The following is a 24,421-nucleotide window of genomic DNA, read 5'->3' on the forward strand; positions in this document are numbered from 1 at the left end:
CGCCAGTCTGAGTAGTTTGTATACAGTTATCCCAGATATGGATACCCTGTCATTTGCATGCATCATATTTGTATGTTTATCCGTGCTTTCGTATTGAGCTTAGAGCTCATGTCCAGTATTTTCTGTATATTTGGATACCCTATTCGACGGGGCAGGTGTAGGTGCAGGATTGAGCACCAGGAGTCTGGAGTAGCCAGTGACCTTGAAGACAACAGGATTAGCTGTAGGTTTTATTTAAATTCGATTGATTTGTATAATCGAGTTTGTTTAGCCGGTTGTATTCCGCCGGTCTTTTTGTATTTAAGACTTCCGCAGCGATTTATTTAATGCATGCTTAATTATGGTCTTAACTCTGATTAGATAGTGGATCCGGGATGGGTCACTACAAAACTAGACAAACCTCTAGTAACAATCCACTATAGCCATGTACGTAGTCAGAAGGTCTATCCCTATGATACATTCAAATTCATTCATAGATAAGATCATCAGGTTAGCACTCAACTGATGTCCCTCAAAATCTAGAATACAACCCACCACTAGACCCTTAGCCAAAACCTCCTGACCCATCGGAGTCGAAACTGCTAACAACACGTCTAAAGGAATAAATGGCAGTCTAAACTTCTTAGCAAACTGTGGCAATATGAATGAATGAAACACACTAGTATCGATCAAAACACATGCAGGAAAACCACATAAACTAAAGATATCTGCAATAATGCGATCACTATCAGCCTCAGCCTGCTCCTGGTTTAATGCAAAGACTTGCCCCTGGGTACTTGGGCGCAAAGAAGAATGCCCACGAGAAGAAGTCTGAGGGTGCTGCTACTGCAAATGATCTCACGACTGCGGCTGCTACTGCTGAACAGAAGCCTGCGAACCACCAACACTCCTTGAACCACTCGCTGCTCCCATAAAGTTAGGACAATCTCTCTTCAAATGACCCATCTCTCCGCAAAGGAAACATGCAATGGAAGCACGAGCACACTGTCTTGGGGGATGCCTCCGCCTACACAGCTGGCAACGACTCATCTTCTGGCTACTTAAACGGTGAACTCATCCAGATCTTGAAGAAGAAGAAGAAAAAAAAGAAGTGCCACCCTGCTTCTTGAAAGACTGGGCTCGCAGAACCAAAGACCTAGTTGGTCTGGAAGAAAGTAAGGCTCTGTTCCTTCAAATGCTATCCTCGTCTTGTGACAACGGCTCACCAAGCCCTCTTAGGTCATATCACTACCAACTGCCACAAGCTGATGAATCTCAGGGTTCAGACCCTGAAGGAAAAGGTCGTACTTAGCCTCTGAACTGGCTGCATTGTGCGAACAGTAGGGTAGAATCTCAAAAAACTTATGTTGGTACTCATAAATGATCATCGTACCATGCCTCAAACTCAAAAACTCACTCGCCTTCGCCTGTCGAAGAGCCGGGAGAAAATACAATTTCTCAAAAGCTGTCAGGAACTCGGCCCAAGTAACCACTCCTCGATCTGCCACGAATGGTGCAGAAGTAGATCTCCACCACTTCCTCGCTCGTCCCTCTACCAGAAAACCAAGGGTCTCCATCTTCTTCTCCTCAGTGCACTGGAACACCTGAAAATAGTTCTCTATACGATCTAACCAGTTTTTTGCATCCTCCGGAGACTTACCTCCTACCAATGGCTTAGTACCCATCTGCAAGAATTGGTTCAAGTTGAAACGTCTCCGCTCATCATGATGATGACGGTGTTCTCAACTATTTCTACGATCGCCCTCCTCGCCCCAACGTCCACCTCCGCTATCATGGCTTCCATCGTAGTCTTCCATCTGTCCAAGAAGACAACAGAGATTTATTCTAATCCTCTTACTAATTCACAAATGCATGCTCTGATACCAATAAATGTAGTGACCCTACCCGGATCCACTACCTAATCAAATTTTAATTGCGCATGCATAATAATTAATTTTAAAAGCATAACAGCGGAAAGTAAATACAAAAAATCTAGTCGACAAAATACAACTGATGGTCTAAAAGAATACGAGAATAAATCTTGTTTATACAACCAAATCAAATTACAGTGTCAAATCCCCACCCCACTAGGAATTCACTCTACTGCACTGCCAACTGATCTCATTCCTACCTCAAACCACCCGTATCATCGAGCCTAATACCTGCCCCACCACGAAGGAATCCAAGATACACAAACACAGAGCGCGAGAGACTACGCTCAATAAGAATTCAATGATATATAAACGTACATGAAGCATACAAATGAATTTAAAACCTTGGTAAAATAGTCTGCTCAGGGGCTCCAGTGAATAGACAGTACCTTGCTAAAGAGCGAATCCGCGGAGTACTCGTATAATCCTCTATCATTGTAGTTTCAGTCTCCGCCGTCGCGGCGTCCTTCAGTGATAGGAAAAACCGTGGGGGCTGAGCCTCCCCGTACACTCGACTCACATCTCACGAAATGCAGTCTGGTATAAAATCATGCATGTGCTAAAGCGGTAAAACATGGAATTCAAAGCCCATACAAATGCAATATATAAGCATATATATCATGCTAACCATCTCAGTCATTACTTACGTACCTCTATCCGATAAGACAAAGCCTAGTACACCTCTCTAAGTTCCAAGCCTACAAGGCCACGCTATTGCATCTACAATGCAAAATACTCATGCATCACTATTTAAGCTCTAAAAGCCTTAACTAAGCTATTTTAATGCAACATATAAACATATATATCATACTGGCCATCTCAGTCAGTACTTACGTACCTCTATCCGAGAAGACAAAGCCTAGCACACCTCTCTAGGTTCTAAACCTACAAGCCCACGCTACTGCATCTACAATTAAAAATACTCATGCATCACTATTTAAGCTTTAAAAGCTATACCTGCGTCCGTCTTCAGCCCGTTGCTGTCGAATTTCCCACTACTTGGACACAGCTCTGTTACGATCATTGGAATGACTCAATAAATCCCGAGATACGCCTAGAAGACTCGGAATCGCCTAATTGGACTAAGAAGCAAGAGGAAAGGAATGGGAAAGGTGCGCTGAAATGAGCTCTCAAACCTTCTATTTATAAAGCGATATCAAAGCCTGCGATATGCCCTACGGAGCGTCCGATCTCTGCATGGCTGCCACGCATCCTGCCAGCACATCGGAGTCTCCGATCAGGACTTCGGAGCGTCCGATCGCACATCAGTGACATCATCCCTTACGTCACCATGATGAAATCATTGCTAACATCACGTGTACTGCTGGCTGCCAAAGTTCGGAGCGTCCGAACTCCGATCAGACCGTCCGATCGCACCGGAGCTTCCGATCCTCCAACGTAGCTTTCGAACTGCCCATACACTTAATTCTTTTTTTTATTGTGATCATACTCTTAATCACCGTATTTTGGGTACGGGTCACTACAATTATTATTATTATTATTATTATTATTATTATTATTGATGATGTATTAATTATTATAAAATTATCATTATATAGTTTAACTAATTTAAATTTATATTTTTATAATAATTATTATTATTTTATTGTAAAAATAAGATACAATTATAATATTATTTTTTAATTTTTATATTAAATAAATAATATTAATTATTAATTTTAAAATAATAATAAAAAAATCATAATACCAATAATTAATATTAAAAAATTATTATTAATAATTAAATAATAATAAAATAATAATATAATTATTTTTATATATCTTTACTATCTTTACTATTTTATAATAGTTGAGAGGGGTATAGAAACTGTTGTTGTAAGGACACCATTTTTGTTTCCGATTTTACCCTTCTTCTTTACCATTATTTTTTACATTTTGTTCAGTTTTTCTACCCGATACCTTTTACCCACCACTTCTCACTCCACGTTCCGCAGACTTCTTCACATCTCTCCCCGTTTTCACACTTTAGTTTACTACCCCTCAATGAAACGACCGCTTTCTTTTCCCAATTTACACCATACTCAGATACAAAAACAAGTAATTTTATTCATCTCAATCTCTATATTTTTTTGGTTTTGATTCATGATTTTCTAATACTCCATGTTTCCTCCGCCTCAAATTATCTCATGGGTTTATGAATTTTTGCGATTTTGTATATATTCCATTTTCTCATCATTCTGAAATTGTATTTTGGATTTACGAATTTGTATGTGTTCTATTTCGTCTGACAGAAATTGTGGCCAAAACAAAAAAATTGGGTGAACAGATCAGTTTCTCACTCGGTTAGAAAATATTCATTTCATTCTCTTTCTTTTTCGATTACACAGCTCACTTCGGATAAGTGCACAGAACCATTCACTTTTGGCCAAATTCGGTAAGTTTCAATTACTATCCTTCATTTTAGATTGCTTGCACGTTTGTGTGTTTTCTCCTGTAACCAAGTATACCGAGGCTTTTCTCCTGTAACCATGTAAACTGAGGCTTCAAACCAATCGTATACACATTCCCATCACCACCGCTGCCCATGGTCCGGAATAAGAACTCAGGATCTATGCTGGGCAATGTAGATGAACCAAATACTGTAAATTATTACATTTAATTTTTCCCCAATGCATTTTTTTCTCAACTACTTTTTGGAAAACGACGCAGATGAACCAAATTTTGAATTTTTGTTCTGCAATTTCAGAAATAATAGATTGTTTTTAATATGTGGTATAAAGAGTTTGTTATGGGTTTCATAAGCGGCTAACACTGATATTTGAATTGGTTTGTTTTGCTTTTACAGAGGTCGCTTGATGCAAAATTGAGATTGATTGTTCATCGTTGTTTGGTGCAATGATAAAGATCGAAAAAATGTAAATTGGAAGCTCAATATAATAGGATTGCATTGCATACTTGCATATCACCTAGGATTGGACTTAGACTCGTGATTGTCAACCACGGGTCGATTAGATCTAGGCATCGATCATCTTTTATTTAATATTTGATATTATTGTTGTATGCATGTTTAGACTAAATTTCATGAATCCCGCAAGCTTAAAAATTAATTAAATGATGAGACAATTTTTCAAAATTAAAATCCCTCATTTTTAATATGATTTAAAATTAATATCAAGTTTAACAAAAGGAAAATTAAATATAGTTTATATTTTCCTACCTTCCATTAACTATCAATGCATGATAGATGCTACCCGCGACCGTGGTCCATCTTATATTATTGGGAAGGCTCATTCTCCGGAAAGCTATGCATTGAGTAGACAATAGTTGTAAGTTGGGTGGAACTCCCATGGGATCGCCTCATATTATTGGGGGTCCACATGGCGACCGTCCATCACAACATAATATTGATGGGTCAACTTGACATATCACTTTAAAAGTCGTCATATTATTGGGCGCTTTATTGGATATGAGGTAAAAACATGGAGGTTGCTCTAGCAGCAATTGAACTCTACCTTTTTAAAATTATAATTGGCTGATTTTATTCGGAACTATAATTTTTGTAAATTGGGCTCCATGTTTCTACTAAAAAAAATGGTTTTCTCGTTTTCACCATAGGGTGGTGAAATCGTTAAAATAGTGGGAGAGTAATTCATAAAATTAAACTCGCCTTATTTTATGTCTTATTAAATTAATTAAACAATCACTGATTATTGTTTGTTATTTTTCAGTATATCATTATGATGAATTCGCGTAATCCACTGTTTTCTATTCTCGAACAAAACAAACTGACTGGAGCAAACTATATGGAATGGTTCCGTAAGTTGAAGATTGTCTTGTGCTTGGAGAAGATTTTCTACGTGTTAGAAAAGGCTCCTCCGAAGGAAGCACCGGCTGATGTGAGTCCGGATGAGTTGGCAAAACTTGATAAATGGTGGGACCATGATATCAAGGCAAAATGCTACATGCAAGCTTCAATGTCTGATGAACTCCAGAGGCGATTTGAGATGCCGTGAATGCTGCTGACATACACATGCACCTCAAGGATCTTTTTGGGGCTCAATCGAGAGCTGAGAGGTACTCCATTGTCAAATATCTAATGACGTGCCGCATGCGTGAAGGGACTTCGGTCCGTAAACATGGGGTACGCATGATTTGGCTCATTGAAAAGTTGGTGATCCTCGAGTTGACGTTGGAGCACAAACTGTGTGTGGAATTATTGCTTCTTTCTCTTCCTCCATTGTTTGATGGTTTTGTGGTGAACTTCAATATGAACAAGCTAGAGGACACCCTTGAAGAGATGGTCAATATGCTTGTCACTTATGAGGCCACATTCAAGAAGGATAAACCGGTTCTCTTGGTGGGCTCCTCTTCTTCTGCTAAGAAGGGGCCAAGTGCAAAGGGTAAGAAACGTTCTGCCCCACCCAAGAAAACTGGGCCCAAGAAGAAGCTCAAGACCAAAGCTTCTAACATGGACAAGTCTGAAGATGTTTGTCATCACTGCAAGAAACCCGGTAACTGAAAACGTAACTGCAAGGAATATCTCGAGCAGTTGCGAACTGCGAAGGGTATGTTTTATATTGAAATAAATGTTTCACTTAATAATACTTCTTGGGTATTGGATACCGGATGTAGATCTCACATTTTCAATGATTTGCAGGTGATGTCAAGAAGTCGTAAGTTGAGGATGGGTGAGACCCAGTTGAGGCTTGGGAATGGTTCCAGAGTTGAGGCCAAAGCTGTGGGAGATGTTTGTTTAATTTTGCAGAACAATTTTAAGTTATTTCTGAGAGATGTTTTATTTGTGCCAGATTGGGTTAAAAACATTATTTCTGTTTCTATGCTTGATAGAGATGGTTTTTCTTGCAATTTTGTGAATGAGATTTGCAAAATTTACAATAATGAATGTTTGATTGGATGTGGACAATTTGAAAACGATCTATATAACTCAAAATTAAAAGACGTACCAGTTAATTATGTTGATAAACCGACAACAACAATGAAAAGGAAAAATGATAGTCAAAACCCAGCAAACCTTTGGCATGCTAGGCTAGGTCATATTTCCTCACGGAGGATGAACAAGCTAGTGGGAGAGGGCATGTTTGATATGTCAGAAATAAACTCTCTACCTACTTGTGAGTCTTGCCTGAAAGGAAAAATGACTAAAATATCTTTTAAGGGAAAGCCTGAGCGTAGTCAAAATCTATTGGATCTGATCCATACAGATGTTTGTGGCCCATTTAGTATTGGTACTAAATATGGTCACACCTACTTTATTACCTTTACTGATGATTTTTCTAGGTATGGGTATTTATATTTAATGAAATATAAGTCTGAATCATTTGAAAATTTCAAAAAATTCAAGACTAAAGTAGAAATTCAGCTAGGTAAAAGTATTAAAGCACTTCGATCTGATCGAGGCGGTGAATACTTGAGTACCGAGTTTTTAGACTATCTGAATGAAAATGGAATTCTTTCTCAGTGGACTCCTCCTGCCACTCCTCAACTTAATGGTGTAGCAGAGTGTCGTAATCGAACTCTGTTGGACATGGTTCGACCTATGATAAGCTTCACTGAGCTCCCACCTTCGTTTTGGGGCTATGAATTTGAAACGGCAGTGTAGTTGTTAAACAATGTCCACACTAAAGCGGTGAATAAAACTCCATACGAATTATGGACTGGCAAAACTCCTAAGTATTCGTACTTGAGGATTAGGGGATGTCCTGCTTACGTGAAGCAGACAGCGGGAGATAAGTTGGATAGTCGATCCACCTTATGTTATTTTGTAGGGTATCCAAATAATTCGATCAGATATTACTTCTATCATTCTACTGAAACAAAAGTGTTTGTTTCTAGAAATGTCACCTTCCTTGAGAAGGAGTTCTTACTTGATAGAAAAGGCAAAATGATGGAACTCGAAGAAGTTCGAGGAGAACCCGATATACAAAATAACAACCCCACAACTCAGGAACTAATAAATGACACGCCACTTCTAAGAAAATCCGAAAGGGCTTCTAGACCTTCTGTTCGACTTAATCTTATACTGGAAGGGGATCAAAGTGAACCTGACATTGGATGTGATCCAAGAAACTTCAAGGAGGCAATTTCTGATGCCGATTCGAATTTATTGCTCGAAGCCATGCAGTCTGAAATAGACTCCATGCATGCAAACCAAGTTTGGTCTTTAGTAGATCCTCCCAATGGAATTGTTCCTATAGGGTGTAAATGGATCTACAAGAGAAAACTTGGGCCTGATGGTAAGGTGCTGACCTACAAGGCACAATTGGTCGCAAAATGTTATACACAAATACAAGGTGTTGACTATGATGAAACTTTTTCACCAGTCGCAATGTTCAAGTCCATAAGAATCCTAATTGCCATAGCAGCATGGTATGAATATGAGATATGACAAATGGATGTGAAGACTGTGTTCCTTAATGGAAACATTAAGGAAGAGATCTATATAATGCAGCCCAAGGGATTCACATCCATCGAAAGAGAGCATAAGGTATGCAAGCTTCAGAGATCAATCTATGGTCTCAAACAGACGTCAAGAAGTTGGAACCAAAAATTCGATGAAACAATAAAGGACTTTGGTTTCATCAAGAACCCGGAGGAACCGTGCGTGTACAAGAAATTAGTTAAGGATGCTGTGACATTCTTAGTGCTTTATGTTGACGACATCCTACTCATTGGGAACGATGTAGGGATTCTACAGTCAACAAAGATATGGTTATCAGGTAAATTTTTTATGAAGGACTTGGGTGAGGCATCCTATATTCTTGGAATACAGATCTATAGAGATAGGTCTAAGAGAATGATAGGACTCACTCAAGCGACCTACATTGACACCATATTGAAGAGGTTCTCTATGGATGAGTCCAAGAGAGGACATCTACCTATGTGTCATGGAGTTTCTCTGTCCAAGTCTATGTCTCCCAAGACTGACGAAGAGATAGAGAAAATGACACACATACCATATGCGTCAGCTATTGGTAGTATCATGTATGGGATGATATCTACCAGACCAGATGTAGCCTTTGCTCTGATTGTCACGAGCAGATATCAGGCCAACCCCGGTCAAATGCATTGGAAAGCTGTGAAGGATATTCTTAAGTACTTGAGAAGGACTAAGAATATATTCATGGTTTATGGGGGAGGAGAATTGAAATTGGAAGGCTATACCAAGTCTAGCTTCCAAAGCGATGTGGATTACTCGAAATCAACCTCTGGATTTGTATTCATTCTCAATGGAGGTGCTGTATCTTGGAAGAGTTCCAAGCAGGACACCACACCGGATTCCACCACTGAGGCAGAGTACATTGCAGCATCAGCTGCTGCTAAAGAGGCCATTTGGATGAGGAATTTCGTCCAAGAGTTGGGGGTCATTCCTGAAGCTGTTGGTCCAGTCCCGATGTACTGTGACAACACTGGTGCCATTGCTTAGGCAAAGGAAACAAGGTCTCATCAAAGATCCAAACACATAATGAGGAAATATCACATCATCCGGGAGATTGTGGAAAGAAGAGACATCACTGTCGAAAGAGTGGCCTCTGCAGACAATATCGCTGATCCATTTACTAAGCCCTTGCCAGGACCCTTGTTTGACAAACATCGCGAAGCAATGGGACTATGTAGTATGACTAGTTGGCTTTAGGGCCAGTGGGAGATTGACAGAGTAGGTGCCCTGCTAGCCAACTTGTGACTGATGGCCTTTATGACTCTATTTGTAAACAATCTTTGTTTAATATAATTTACACTCTTTATTGGCATTTACTTTATCTTTTGTCATATTGTTATGATTGTGACGTACTATATGATGTTTAGATAAAGACATTGAATATACTAGAGTGCATGTAAGATGTGATAGTGAATATGGATGACTATCATGAAACACATCTTATAGTCACTGTATATTTTAAACCAGTTCCTAGTCAATTGAGCCGTCCGCAATAAGAATAAGGATCGCTCGATATTGAGACTAGCATTTGTGATGTAGCGACCCGACCCGGATCCACTACCAAATCAGAGTAAAGAGCATAATTAAGCATGCATTAAATATAATTGCTGCGGAAGACTTAAATACAAGCAGACCGGCAGAATACAACCGGCTAACAAACTCGATTTATACAACCCAATCGAATTTCTTAGATAAAAACCTACAGCTAAATACTGCTGTCTTCAAGGTCGCTGGCTCCTCTAGGCTCCTGGTGCTCAATCCTGCACCTATACCTGCCCGTCGAATAGGGTATCCAGATACACAAAAAATACTGGACGTGAGCTCTAAGCTCAATACGAAAGCACGGATAAACATACAAATATGATGCATGCAAATGATAGGGTATCCATATCTGGGATAACTGTATACGAACTGCTCAGACTGGCGCCTGGAATATAAGCTCGTCACATCGGGGTAGCTAACCACTGTGTGCGACCACTCATTCCCGAATCACGGACGCGGACCACGGAGTCCTTCAGGTATCAGTACCTAAGGGTACTCGATATCAAACGTCCTAACAGGGCTGAGCAACCCTAACTGGCTCATCTCGAAAGATATACAGACAAACAAGCACAAGATGATATGCACATGCCGCATAACGATAATAACATGCAAACACATAAATGCAACATATAAGCATGCATATCCGCTGGCAATTTCAGTCAGTACTTACGTACCTTTCTAAGGTAGTCCAAGTAGTCCCACTCTAGGTTTCAAGCCTATCATCAAGTCTACAATGCAAATACCCATGCATCATTCAATAAGCTCTAAAAGCCTTAACTAAGCTATTGCATACTCCTAAATAATTTAAGGAGACCATAGCTATACCTGCGTCCATCGTCAGCCCACTGATGGCGACTATCCTGCAACTAAGGGCACACCCCTGCTGCAGCTCCACAGCCTCGAGCACTGCTCTGCTACACGAGCACTGCTCCGCTACTGTGTCAGACACTGTCTGACTATACTAAAATATGTTCCCTACTCCAACTCTATAATAAGAGTACCCAAAGCCCTAAATAGAGCCTTGCAGGCGAAGGAGAGGAACTCGGAATTCGCACCAAATGAGGAGCTCGGACCTCATATTTATAGAGCATGTTCAGATCGTCCGATCTTGACTTTGGATCGTCCGAACTGCTTCGGGCCGTCCGATAGTCTCATCGGATCGTCCGATCTCCGCCACGCGTCCAACCAATCGCATGCAACAATACACCTGTCCAATACACTGTTCGGGTCATCCGAACTGGCTCTTTGGATCGTCCGAACATCTCCCGAATGATGTCACCAATGACGTATTATTTTGGGACAGCTGGCCGCATGAGTTCGGATCGTCCGAACCCACTTCGGACCGTCCTAAGTCTTCAGAGCCTCCGAAGCTTGGCTCCGTCTATGTTCGGATCGTCCGAACTCAAGTTCGGAGCGTCCGAACCTGCCGAACCATATCCACCATTTTTGAGTGTCCTGGATCCATTTCTGGACTCCGTTAATTCATCTGGAATTTCCTTAATCATGTTTTACTTAATCTCAACATGAATATACGGTTTAATTAGTTATTAATCATTAGTTTTGGATACGGGCCACTACATTCCCACCACCTTAAAAGGATTTCGTCCTCGAAATCTAGAGTAAACCCTGGGAATATAGTATAAACCATTCGTCCAATTCTTTAATAGTTCCGGTTCAAAACATTGGGTCGAATAACCTTCGACAACCCCAATCCTTGCTAAAATTGTGTCAGACTACTGACTATCGTCAGTTATCCATCGATAACCGCAACAACACGGTACCTTTGGTCCAAATTGCCGACTGTATCAGCCACACTGCCTACAAATGTTAGCGATGACACTCCTGCTAAGGTCGTAACTAGCCATCAGCAATTCTCTGGACATGCATGAACTCCATCGCTGCCCACGATAAAACCAGATACAACACATTGTATTTCACTGGTCTAACGGTAACATCGCATCCCTTGACGTTATCGCAAAGTTCTAAACAAATTGATCTAGATCCGACTCTCGGTCAAATCCTAGATATCCCTTTTTCAAGAACTCGTGTGGGTTACTTTTTATCACGAAGGATAAAATGTATCTTCCAAAACAGTACCTTATGCGAATAGAAATGGCAACTACCGGCCACCAGCTCTTAGAGCAATCGCACCACTACACACGACTCTAACCATCTGAAACCCTCAGACTGATTGCAATAAATCTTGATTTGAATCTCGCTATCGTAGATGGTATCTAATTTATCATCTTAGTCATCCTATCATGGATAACCACCAAATCCTGACAATTCCTGGCGTCATAGTACGTACCTTCAGAACTTACTTTTCCCAATGAATGTTTCCCAAAGAGTACCAACTAAGTAAACAGATGACAAAATCTCTGCTTATTAACCCCAATTGCTACAAAATCCTTGTACACAATTTCTTGTTTTAATGCACCCTTCGAGGTCGTCTCCTCGAAATTCACTATCATCCTGCTAAAACTCGCAGATGGACCAACACCATCCTCAGCAGTAGTCTATATCAGATGCTTACTTCTATCTCGGAACTAGAGATAGTATCGACGAAAATGATTCCGGTTAATCCTGTTCCAGATAACCAAATCCTTGGCTCCCTAGCGGGGATAACCAAACGGATTCAACTAGATCCCGCACAAAATCTATCAATACTAGAGGCAATCCCGCTATCTCAACCTCTCAATGACACAGCATATCATAACGCACTTGGATATCAGTGACAACAACCCTGCCAGACTCAGAAAAACAAGTCTCAGCTGTTGTCTCATCCCATGAAACGACTAATGCTAACTTGCTAATGCTCATTGAAATCCATAAGCACTTGTCGAATCGCCTCTCAAGAACAACTCTTGAGACATATATTGGAAGCACCCCAAGCAAAACACTCTGACCAACAGTCCCCAAAATTTGTCTACTGACAATACTGGGACAATCACTGAATCCTATTTCCTCAAACTGGATCAATAATTGCTAACACCAAGCAATGCTCAGATCAAAATCCGTCACTGGTAGCCAAAGCAACGTTACCAACAACTACGATCACAAGAGCCAACTAATGACCACTTTCGTGATCCGCAGAATCCAAAGTCTCGATTCCCGCATTCCTGGAGATCCCTTAGCGACTAAAGAATTTCCTAAATGCACTTGAATCGTTATATTAAAGCATACCATACTGAAAGTACCATTCCCAGTACATCTTGATTCACTATATCCCATCTGTATCGATTGGAATAATCTGGTCAATCAAATCGATATGCTGTAGCTCTCGCCATGCCTGATGATATCAACCCTAATCAGACAATCACTGATCAATGAAACTCTCATGGCTCGATCAATATCGATGATCTCACTGCCACACGTCCGCATATCCCAAATACTTGGAATCAAAAGAATCACAGTTTATTCAATCACTCATCTTTGACAGAGTCAGACAACAGTTACAAGTAGTTACTATTGCTAAACCTGCACTAGTCTAGACATACTATCACTGTCTATCTTCATCCAAGATGATCATAAGGACTTGTTCAACCCAAGCCGCAATACAAGTCCGAAATATTTCAACTATCGTTGAACATGCTCTTGATAACTATATCTCTTGCTAAGACTGCAACAAATCGAGACTGAGGTTACTTGCCGCGGTGTCCCACCTGAAATCACCACCAAGTGTACACTGGCATAAATCACGCTATCCTCACGCCTCAAATAGTCATTTACAATCCTTAGCATCGGATATAATCTATCACTGAAGGAAACCATCAATGCTGAAAACTACTCATCTCCAAGTCAAATGTTTTAGGAATTTCACAAACCCATCTCCTGGATAGCCCCTATCACAAGAGCATCCAAACCCCGACTAGATCCACTAGTCTAGCAGTATCCAATAGACTAAAACTTATCTGCTCAGAGTACGCACTTGTCAAGGAAAATCCCTCCAAGACTGGTCCTTATGACAAAACTGAAAACCAATATCTCTGATGACAGTCAGACAATATCTAAACCGCCGATACCTAACCAGGCATCCAATCCAATGTCATGCCCCATCGTGACTGTTACCAAAACTCTAGACTAAGTAGCCTTCCCACCGCCAAATCCTAAAGCAAGAAGGCTTCCAGGCATTCTCCGAAGTACGAAAGACTCCCAGAGTAACACTGGCATAGGGTCGCGCTCCATCATGTCTAGTCATGGTCATAGTCCACAACTCTCGGCATATACACGGCTTGGTATCCCGATGAAATCCCATCATCACGAAGTCTCAACCTATGAAGGTCAATCAGACTACTGTCCTAAGGAAACAACTTAGAACAAAAACTCAAAATTCGAAACAAGATCAATATTTCCATGCCCCCAGATGAATCACCTCATCACTGGCACTAACCCAGTCGAACGACTAATTAGGTCAATCCTAGGAAAACACCTAGACTAACCCCATGTCATTCCATTACCGCTAGCTTACTCAAAATCCATGAGCTATCCTAGTTGATTACAAATCAACTAATTCCAAGCCAAACTTTATAAAATTACTTGCAATCAATCACGAATTGCTGAATAAGTAACACATGTATCATTACTTCAAGTTTGTACAATTTCTTTATTACAATCCCATGTAATATCATTATAGTATTCCGAAAATACAACAACCAGTACATCCAATAACTTGATATGATACAACTAAATTTTGAGGATATATTACAACTGAAATACTGTTTACAAATACATCAATACAGTATTTTAAATCATCGAACTTGTCTTCGCTCCTTGAGCATGAAGCTTCCAATCGACACATGCATCGATACAAGCATACTCCCGTCCAAGTCTCTTTACATGTTCTCCTGCAAAGAACTCCGGAGAAATGGCACGTGTTAGCTAACCAGCTATGCTCTGCGTTAGTATATGTCAGTCGACTTCTTTTGCTCGCGATCTACCATCAGTTTTCTTCTTGTACCCAAATCATGCTCTTGAACATGAAGTTTTCCGTATGCCTAACAAAAGCATCGATACAAGCATACCGGCAAAACCATGTTCTGCACGAGTTTACAGACCTTACGCTCAAAACCTATCATGCTTTAGGCAGTCAAGGTATCTCCGGTGAAGGTCTATCTGACAATCTCTCCAGCTACGAGTGGAGAATCTTCAAGGACTGGAACCACATGGATTACTAAACACCATTCGTTCCAAAAAGCCCTCAGAGGTATCTGACGTGATATACTTGATCTTCTCTTCTAGTCTTCCTTGGCTGGAATCCATATGTTCTTCGATCAATATCCCAATGCATCGAATGATGAACCGTCCACAGCAGTCACTCTATCTATCGATATGCTACTACTGGTGTTCTCATCACTGCTCCATTCATTATAGTAGAAACTTCTGCCGCAAACTTTGGAAATTAAGAACCAAATATTCTTTCGCTAGGCCTCAATCAATCCTACAAGGATAATCAAGAAGTTTTATTATCAATTTCCTAAGTCCCTTGCATGCAGCTCTGATACCAATAAATGTAGCGACCCAACCCGGATCCACTACCAAATCAGAGTTAAGAGCATAATTAAGCATGCATTAAATATAATCGCTGCGGAAGACTTAAATACAAGCAGACCGACAGAATAAAACCGGCTAACAAACTCGATTTATACAACCCAATCGAATTTCTTAGATAAAAACCTACAGCTAAATACTGTTGTCTTCAAGGTCGCTGGCTCCTCCAGGCTCCTGGTGCTCAATCCTGCACCTACACCTGCCCGTCGAATAGGGTATCCAGATACACAAAAAATACTGGACGTGAGCTCTAAGCTCAATACGAAAGCACGGATAAACATACAAATATGATGCATGCAAATGACAGGGTATCCATATCTGGGATAACTGTATACGAACTGCTCAGACTGGCGCCTGGAATATAAGCTCGTCACATCGGGGTAGCTAACCACTGTGTGCAACCACTCATTCCCAAATCACGAACGTGGACCACGGAGTCCTTCAGGTATCAGTACCTAAGGGCACTCGATATCAAATGTCCTAACAGGACTGAGCAACCCTAACTCACTCATCTCGAAAGATATACAGACGTACAGGCACAAGATGATATGCACATGCCGCATAACGATAATAACATGCAAACACATAAATGCAACATATAAGCATGCATATCCGCTGACAATCTCAGTCAGTACTTACGTACCTTTCTAAGGCAGTCCTAGTAGTCCCACTCTAGGTTTCAAGCCTATCATCAAGTCTAAAATGCAAATACCCATGCATCATTCAATAAGCTCTAAAAGCCTTAACTAAGCTATTGCATACTCCTAAATAATATAAGGAGACCATAGCTATACCTGCGTCCGTCGTCAGCCCACTGATGACGACTATCCTGCAACTAGGGGCACACCCCTTCTGCAGCTCCACAGCCTCGAGCACTGCTCTGCTACACGAGCACTGCTCCGCTACTGTGTCAGACACTGTCTGACTATACTAAAATATGTTCCCTACTCCAACTCTATAATAAGAGTACCCAAAGCCCTAAATAGAGCCTTGCAGGCGAAGGAGAGGAACTCGGAATTCGCACCAAATGAGGAGTCAAACCTCCTATTTATAGAGCACGTTCGGATCGTCCGATCCTGAATTCGGATCATTCGAACTGCTTCGGGCTGTCCGATCGTCTCATCGGATCGTCTGATCTTCGCCACGCGTCCAACCAATCGCATGCAACCATACACCTGTCCAATACACTGTTTGGGTCGTCCGAACTGGCTCTTCGGATCGTCCGAACATCTCTCAAATGACATCACCAATGATGTATTATTTTGGGACAGCTGGCCACATGAGTTCGGATCATTCGAACCCACTTCGGACCGTCCGAAGTCTTCAGAGCCTCCGAAGCCTGGCTCCGTCCATGTTCGGATCGTCCAAACTCATGTTCGGAGCGTCCGAACCTGCCGAACCATATCCACCATTTTTGAGTGTCCTAGATCCATTTCTGGACTCCGTTAATTCATCTGGAATTTCCTTAATCATGTTTTACTTAATCTCAACATGAATATACGATTTAATTACTCATTAATCATTAGTTTTTGATATGGGCCACTACATGCGATGCCGAGTACCACGTTTTATTGGTATGGAACATAGAGATGTTCGAAGCATGCAAATGGATATTCATTGGATGGATGATCGAACTACCCTATTCGGACTTTCCAAGTGGTTTTCACTAATTGAGTGGATAAGTCCGTGGTTTTGGTTGTACACCATTAGTCCTTACTACTTGAAACATCATGGAGACTCTATATGCTAGTACTGTACTTTGACTCGTTTACCAACTCCATGAGGGTCATCAGGTGTCGAGATTCGATACATTTACGACACATATAGGAGTCAATGCTTTGTTGTCAAGGATTCACCACACGCTTGCGAGTGTGGATATCCTATGCGATGTGAGGAGATATTAGTGTGACAAATCTCTGGCCAGAGTACATGATGTGCTTTAGGTTACTTGGTTTCCTAGTTGCACATGCGATGTCACTATTTGATCTTCAAGAGGTATTGCATAGTTATTGAATCTCGAACGACTCTTGATATAACAATGATTGTTGATTCGATCGTGATATATGGATGAAGGGACCGTACTGTACGCTAACCAAAATCCACTGGTTCTTGCAGGCACTATCAGTGATACCTAGGGAATCATGGGGCGATGTTGCTAGGAGCTCTTACCATGATTCGACGGGCAAGTCGGAAATTGTTGTTCCGAGTCACAAGGAGTTGTGAGTCCACGGCTAGCTGTATCCCTGAACCATTGAGGGTCACACAAGTAATAGATTTCTAATCCCCGTTGAGATAGTTAAATTAAATGAGTTAAATTTAGCGAACAAGAAGTAGGACTTCTTATTGATGAATAGATGGAGTGAGATTTCCTAAAATGACATGGGGATGCCATTTTTGGAAACCAATGAATTCGGATTCAAGAAATTTATCTTGACTTTAAAATATGCAAAAAATGTTTCTGTACACATTGGTAAAATTGGTTTATCAATTTGAGTCACGATGAATTTTATATTAATTTTTGAACATACGGGCTTTGTTTGTCAGGCTTGAACTTATTACTAACGGGCCCTAAGCTGTTAGCAGCCCATGTTATAAATAAGATATTCCAGTACAGAAATTAAATAACTAGCTCATAATTTTCAAAACCTAGAGAGTTTTCTCCTTAGGGTTGGCCGACCCCTCTGTCTCCCATTCTCAAAAATTCAGTCAGCAATTTTCAAAAATTGCAGTCTGATTTAACAAATCAAATCTGTTAATCTCCTCGTAGAAACTTCTGATAGACTTTCTAGTGCAGTCTGTTAGAGGGATTAAAATTCTGTTCGTGGACCTGATTCAGGAGTTGTGAAAGAGTGGGTGCCCGGTTAGCCAACTTGTGGCTAAAGGCTTTTATGACTCTATGTATAAACAATCTGTAATGCCCTCGATTTTATTATAATTGAGTTTAATCTAGATAATCAGAGTTTTCAGTAATTGAGAATCGTATTGATATTCGCAGGTGGATCATTTTGCAAACTTGGAGAAATAAAGGACTGAAATGCAAAATTGGAATTTTATATATTATTATTAAGCAAGTTGACCAATCAATCATTCCCTCCTTCCTCCCCTACCCTCTCTCTCTCGATCTCTCTCTCCGGAAGCCATGGAAATCGATTCTTCAAGCTTCCTTTTCGTCCGATTCGCACGATCCGACCGTTAGATTTTCATTCCGAGTTGAGATTGACGATCACCGCAACGAGGGCTTCATTCTGACTTAAGTTTTGCTATGATCTCTTGAACTTCGATTTTGTTGAGTGGTAAGAATTTGATAATATTGGAGTATTTTATTCTTGAGCTAGCATAGATCGTGTATTCGAAGTCAGTTTGGAAAAAAAACGAAGTTTGGATTTTATATGATTTTTGAGGCATATTTTCGAGAATGATGATTTTGATTGAGGTTGTATTTGAGTTGTTTTGATGGATTGGGATGATGATTTAGTTATTGTGATTGTTGATTAATGGTTTGTATTTTCGGATAGTCAGTTTATAGCCGTTATGCCATCGAAATCGATTTTGGACTATCGGTTTTGTTATTCGGTTTGATTTCGAGTTATTAGAATTATTGAGTTTGTTATTGAATCCGCATCCGATGTTTTGACAGTTGATTGAAGGATTCGAAGTTAAAAGATTTGAAGGCTCATTTGTCGATTGAAGTTTGAAGACGGTATATTGTTAGTTTTATCGACTTCGAGTTTGGTTTCAAATAGAGTATTGAACCGAGTTATCTTGTTTGGCAGGAATCACTTGGAGCCTCGAGTAAAGGTAAAAGTCGACAATGAAACGAATGGGAACGAATACTCGAGATCGACTTATTCTTGAGTTCCCGAAAATCACATACTACATGTTTAATTGCTTAAGTGAATTTGAGTGTTATTCTATTTTCACTTGCATTCCATATTGACCCGATTTCTCGATTCTTTTTGAAATTAGACGATTTAGGGATCTATATTGAAGTGGCTTTGGATTTCGAGTTTTTCCAATTGCCAGAATACTTCTTATAGTTGCTCTGAAGTCTAGGGGTTGAGTTGAACGACATCCACCCCGAATGGGTGTGTCGGTGAGTTGTTGTGAGGACTTGGCCTCGGGATCCCAACCGAATAACGATTGATATTTCGATTATCTTATTTGATAGTCCCGAGTTTTGAAGTCATGCATTCATTCATGCTCATTTTGATTTGTTACTGATTATTACATTTCAATCTGAGGTGTTTACTTGATATTGCATGCCTGTCTCTTTTACTTAGAAATTATATTTCTAACCGGTTTATCCGGCTATTGTCTTTGTTTGTATGTGCACTTGGAAACAGGAGGATCAGGAGCTGGACCAGGTCGTTTGGGTTAGCTCGGGGTGTGATGATAGAAGTGAGACACCGTGTATCTTAGGGTCGTACCTTTTGATTTGTACTGTTTTGTTTAGTCGAACGAATCCCTACCTTAAAACTTGTACGTTAAACATCGTTTTGTTGGTGTTTCAACTCCTTAGATCTCATGTATTTATGATGGTTGAACCTTGGTTGCTTGATTTTTTGAGTTGAGTTTGTTAGACTTTTCTTTTTTGCCCTAGTGTTCAGTAGTTCGAGAGGGCGGCGCGGGCGTGCTGTTGATTTTCGAAGCGAGGGCGCGGGCACGCTGTTCTTGGTCTGGGCGCGCTGTTGATTCTCGAACCGAGGGCGAGGGCGCGCCATTGATTCGCGAAGAGAGGGCGCGGGCGCGTGGTTCTTGGCGCGGGCGCACCATTGTTTTGCGAAGGCTCGGTGCGGGCGCGCCTAATTTATGGCGCGGGCGCGCAGTGCTTTTAAAAAAAAAATATTTGATTTGTTTTCCGCGGTTTATTGTGTTCGATTATGTTTAATTATTCGTTAATAGAGGATTAGAAATGGGGTCTCACATTAAGTGGTATCAGAGCGATAAGATTCTTGGATTTGAACTAGAGTGAGCGGGGTAGATCGAGTCCGCATGAATTGAACTCTCACATGTGATTGATTTATTTAAATGATTATTTTTAAATACGTGCGAGCATGCTTTATTGATTCTTGAATTAATTGAATTACATGAGTAGTGATTTAATTTATAAAGCATGAATTACGTGATATATATTTGTCCTTGTACTATTATCTGTTCTCGTGTATCATTGAGATTCATGAGTACTCAGAGCAGAGCTTTGAACATCGAGGTTATGAGATTGAGAATAAGTCTGAGATATTGTGCCCTAACCCTTGATATCAGATGGCACCTCGACGATCTTTGAGAAGGAATCAACCACCTTTAACTCCTCCTTCTACTGAGAATCCGCCGCCAGTGATAACTCCTCAGAATGATCAGGGTAGTACTGGAATGGATCAGTTTGATGCAACTACAACCCCGATGGAGACTCTACTGAAGAGGTTTTGATCTTTCCGACCGCCTACTTTAACGGGCACCGAGAACTCCGTTGCTTGTGAAAGTTGGCTAGATGAAATGGATGAGCTCTTTGATTCCCTCGACTATACCGATGACCGCAAAATCAGGTTAGTCAGTCATCAGTTGCAGGGTGTTGCCAAGAATTTGTGGACCACGACCAAGAGGGCCAATGAGAATCGAGGCACCGTTATCACTTGGAGTTTGTTTCAGACTGAGTTCTTTAGGCGTTTCTTTCCTGTCTCGTATCGAAAGGAAAAGGGTGCCAAATTTGCGAATCTAAAACTAGGGGACTTGAGCATTGAGGACTATGTGAGCAAATTTGACAGTCTCTTGAGGTTTGCACCTCACGTTGCAGATAACGAGGAAGCCAAGGCCGACCATTTCATCAATGGCTTGAACCCTGAGATATTTACCTTGGTCAATATCGGAAGACCCAACAACTTCGCAGATGCTATGGATCAAGGAAAGGGAGCCGAAGCCGGATTCTTGATACAACGAGGTAATCAGGTAGCTCCTCAGCAGCAGCAGAGATCTTTTCAGAATAAGCCTGTTCAGTTTCAGCCTCAACAGTCTCAGTATCAGTATCAACCTTCTCAGCAGTCGAATCAGTCTCAGAGGGTTAAGGGAGGCAACAGTGGCAAAAACAGGAGAGATCAGTATCGGCCGAAGAGGAAGAATTTCAAGAAGTCTGGTAACAATTCATCGAGTTCCAGTGGCTCTAGACAGTTCAGTTCTGGGCAGAGTTCAGGGTTTTCTGGAGCTTCGTGCAGCAAGTGTGGAGGATGTCATCCCAGTGATCAGTGTCGAGGAGTGTTTGGTAGTTGCAATATCTGCCAGCAGCCGGGTCACTTTGCTAGAGTTTGTCCTCAGCGAGGATCCGATAGAGCTCAGAGCGGCAGTTCTTCTCGACCTCCAGCTCAGCCAGAGTGATCAGCTACTGTAGTTCATTCCTTTCAGCCTCAGCAAAAGAATCTTCAGGGAGGTAACCAGAACCAGAACCAACCTCCTCGACAGCAGGCGAGGGTGTTTGCCTTGATAGAGTATCAAGCCAATGCAGCCCCGAATGACGTGATAGCAGGTAACTGTTCGATTTTTGGTTATCCTGCGTTTGTGTTGATTGATACGGGTGCTTCTCACTGTTTTATTTTTGAAAGATTTGTCGTGATGCATGATTTATTTGCTGAGCCATTATCTGATGTTGTTTCTATTACTTCACCTTTAGGTGGAGGAATTGTTTCGGTGAGAATGGTCCGAAATTGTGTAATAGAATCCGAAGGGAATTCGATTGAGATTGACTGCATCGTACTTGGATTATATGATTTTGACTGTATTGTTGGGATTGATGCTCTGACCAAGTATAGGGCGACAGTAGATTGCTTTTAGAAAGTGGTTCGATTCAGACCTGAGATGGCAGACGATTGGAAGTTTTTCGGTAAGGGTTATCGATCCAAAATTCCGTTGATTTCTGTGTTATCCATGTCTCGTTTGCTACAGAAAGGAGCAGAGGGATTCTTGATTTATGCAATGGATGTTCAGAGGTCTAGTCCTGAGTTGTCTGAGATACCCGTTGTTAGCGAGTTTCCTGATGTTTTTCCAGAGGATATTCCTGGTCTACCGCCTATTCGAGACATCGAATTTAGCATTGAACTTACACCAGGTACTCAGCCTATTTCGAAAGGACCTTACCGTATGGCTCCGTTAGAGTGGAAAGAATTGAAGAAACAGTTAGAAGATTTGATTTCCAAGGGATACATCCGACCTAGCGTATCGCCTTGGGGTGCACCAGTGCTTTTTGTGAGGAAGAAAGACGGTTCTATGCGACTTTGCATCGACTACCGCCAATTGAATCAAGCGACGGTCAAGAACAAGTATCCTCTACCAAGAATCGACGATATTTTTGATCAACTGCAAGGTTCTTCAGTGTATTCGAAGATAGATCTGCGATCAGGGTATCATCAGCTGAGAGTTCGTGACGAGGATGTGCCTAAGATAGCCTTCAGAACCAGATATGGGCACTTTGAGTTCGTAGTCATGCCTTTTGGTTTGACCAATGCTCCAGCAGTTTTTATGTACCTGATTAATCGCATCTTTCAGCGGTTTTTGGACGAGTTCGTCTGTTGTTAAATTTCCTCGCAAGCGTACGAGTGTCAAGTTTTAATAAAGTGATTAAAATCAGATATCGATCCCACAGGGAGTAAAATGAAAATCTTAGTGCTTGTAATTAAAATAGTCTAAACTTTATCTAGAAAACCAATAATCAAGAATTTTGCAATAAAAATAAATAATCAGAATGTTTTTTAGATAGCACGCACACAACTATCAGATTAAACTCAATCAGAAAAAAATGGTCTAGAGGTATAGATTTCACCTGGTGTCAACAACAATCAATCCTAATTAATTAATTTTCATGAATTTCAAAGAATTAATAGTCAAGAACACTTACGTGTATTATTTCCTCTCCCGAGTGCCGAATAAAATATATCAACTACAATTCAATTCCAATATCCCTATTAAGAATCTACTTGCAATGATCAATTCAAAACTATGTTCTCTTTAAAAGCTCTGTTAAAATTATACACTCTCCCGAGCGATATAAATAATTAACAGTGTATTTTCTATTGGTCATATTCAAAATCTCCTCTCCCGAGTGCCAGCTTTCAAATAAATATTACAAATCAATTATTGATCAGATAATTGAAAAGACAATCAATTCTAGAAAAAACAATTAATCTAGAAGAAACTCAATTCAATAAAATCAAAAATTCAAGAAAGCGTCTATACCAGGTTCCATCCGACCTCTAGACTCCAAAAATTTAGTTCATAATAAAATTCTGAAAACAATAAATAATAAATCCAAACATGTCCAGAATAAAATAAAAGATAAGAAACAAATCCGTCGTCGACGCCGTGTCCGGTCGATCAAACTCCGTCTTCTTTCTTCACGATGAAGCTCCAGAATAAAATAAAAGTCACGATCAAATCTCTGATTCCTCTGTAATTGTTGTGGCGGCTCCTCTCCAATAATCAGATGAAAAATTCCCTTTTATACTGTCTCACAAAGCCCACTCAAAAGGCCAGAAAATTATAAAAATTTCCTTCCGATTAAAATTTCCAAACTCAAACTTCGCGACACGCGCCCGCTCCAGAAATCACGCGCCCGCGTATAGGATACTGTTCTCAATCTTTTCGCCTTCATGTGTGTCTTGCACGTTAGCTCTTTCTCTTCCATTCTTTAGCGCTTCATCAAGCGCTATACTTAGGCCCAATAGAGAAGCCCATCACTATTCTTCTTCTTTGTCTGTACATTTCTTTTCGTTTCTTTTATTATTTTCTTTTCTCCACAATATTCCATAATTCACAAAATCTCAATAATTCCCTACAATCACAAAAACAACAACACCCACACATAAATCTGCTCGAAACAAACAATTAATAATTAAAATCATATATAAATTAAGTATATAAAATACACTTATCAAATACCCCCAAACTTAGACTTTTGCTAGTCCCGAGCAAAACTATTAAATTCCAAAAACTCATTCTATCAAAAACCATCAAGAATAGTCAA

At 40.5% G+C, this 24,421-nt stretch overlaps 1 protein-coding gene across 1 annotated transcript; it reads right to left on the minus strand.

Annotated features, from left to right (window-relative positions):
• Positions 1-1,214: 1,214 nt before the first annotated feature.
• On the minus strand, positions 1,215-1,664 carry LOC140889066 (uncharacterized). Its single transcript, XM_073296767.1, has one exon. The coding sequence runs from the start codon at positions 1,662-1,664 to the stop codon at positions 1,215-1,217; it is 450 nt and encodes a 149-aa protein (XP_073152868.1).
• Positions 1,665-24,421: the final 22,757 nt, after the last annotated feature.

The sequence above is a fragment of the Henckelia pumila genome, chromosome 3 (genome assembly GCF_033568475.1).
Source record: "Henckelia pumila isolate YLH828 chromosome 3, ASM3356847v2, whole genome shotgun sequence".
Taxonomy (NCBI): Eukaryota; Viridiplantae; Streptophyta; class Magnoliopsida; order Lamiales; family Gesneriaceae; genus Henckelia; species Henckelia pumila.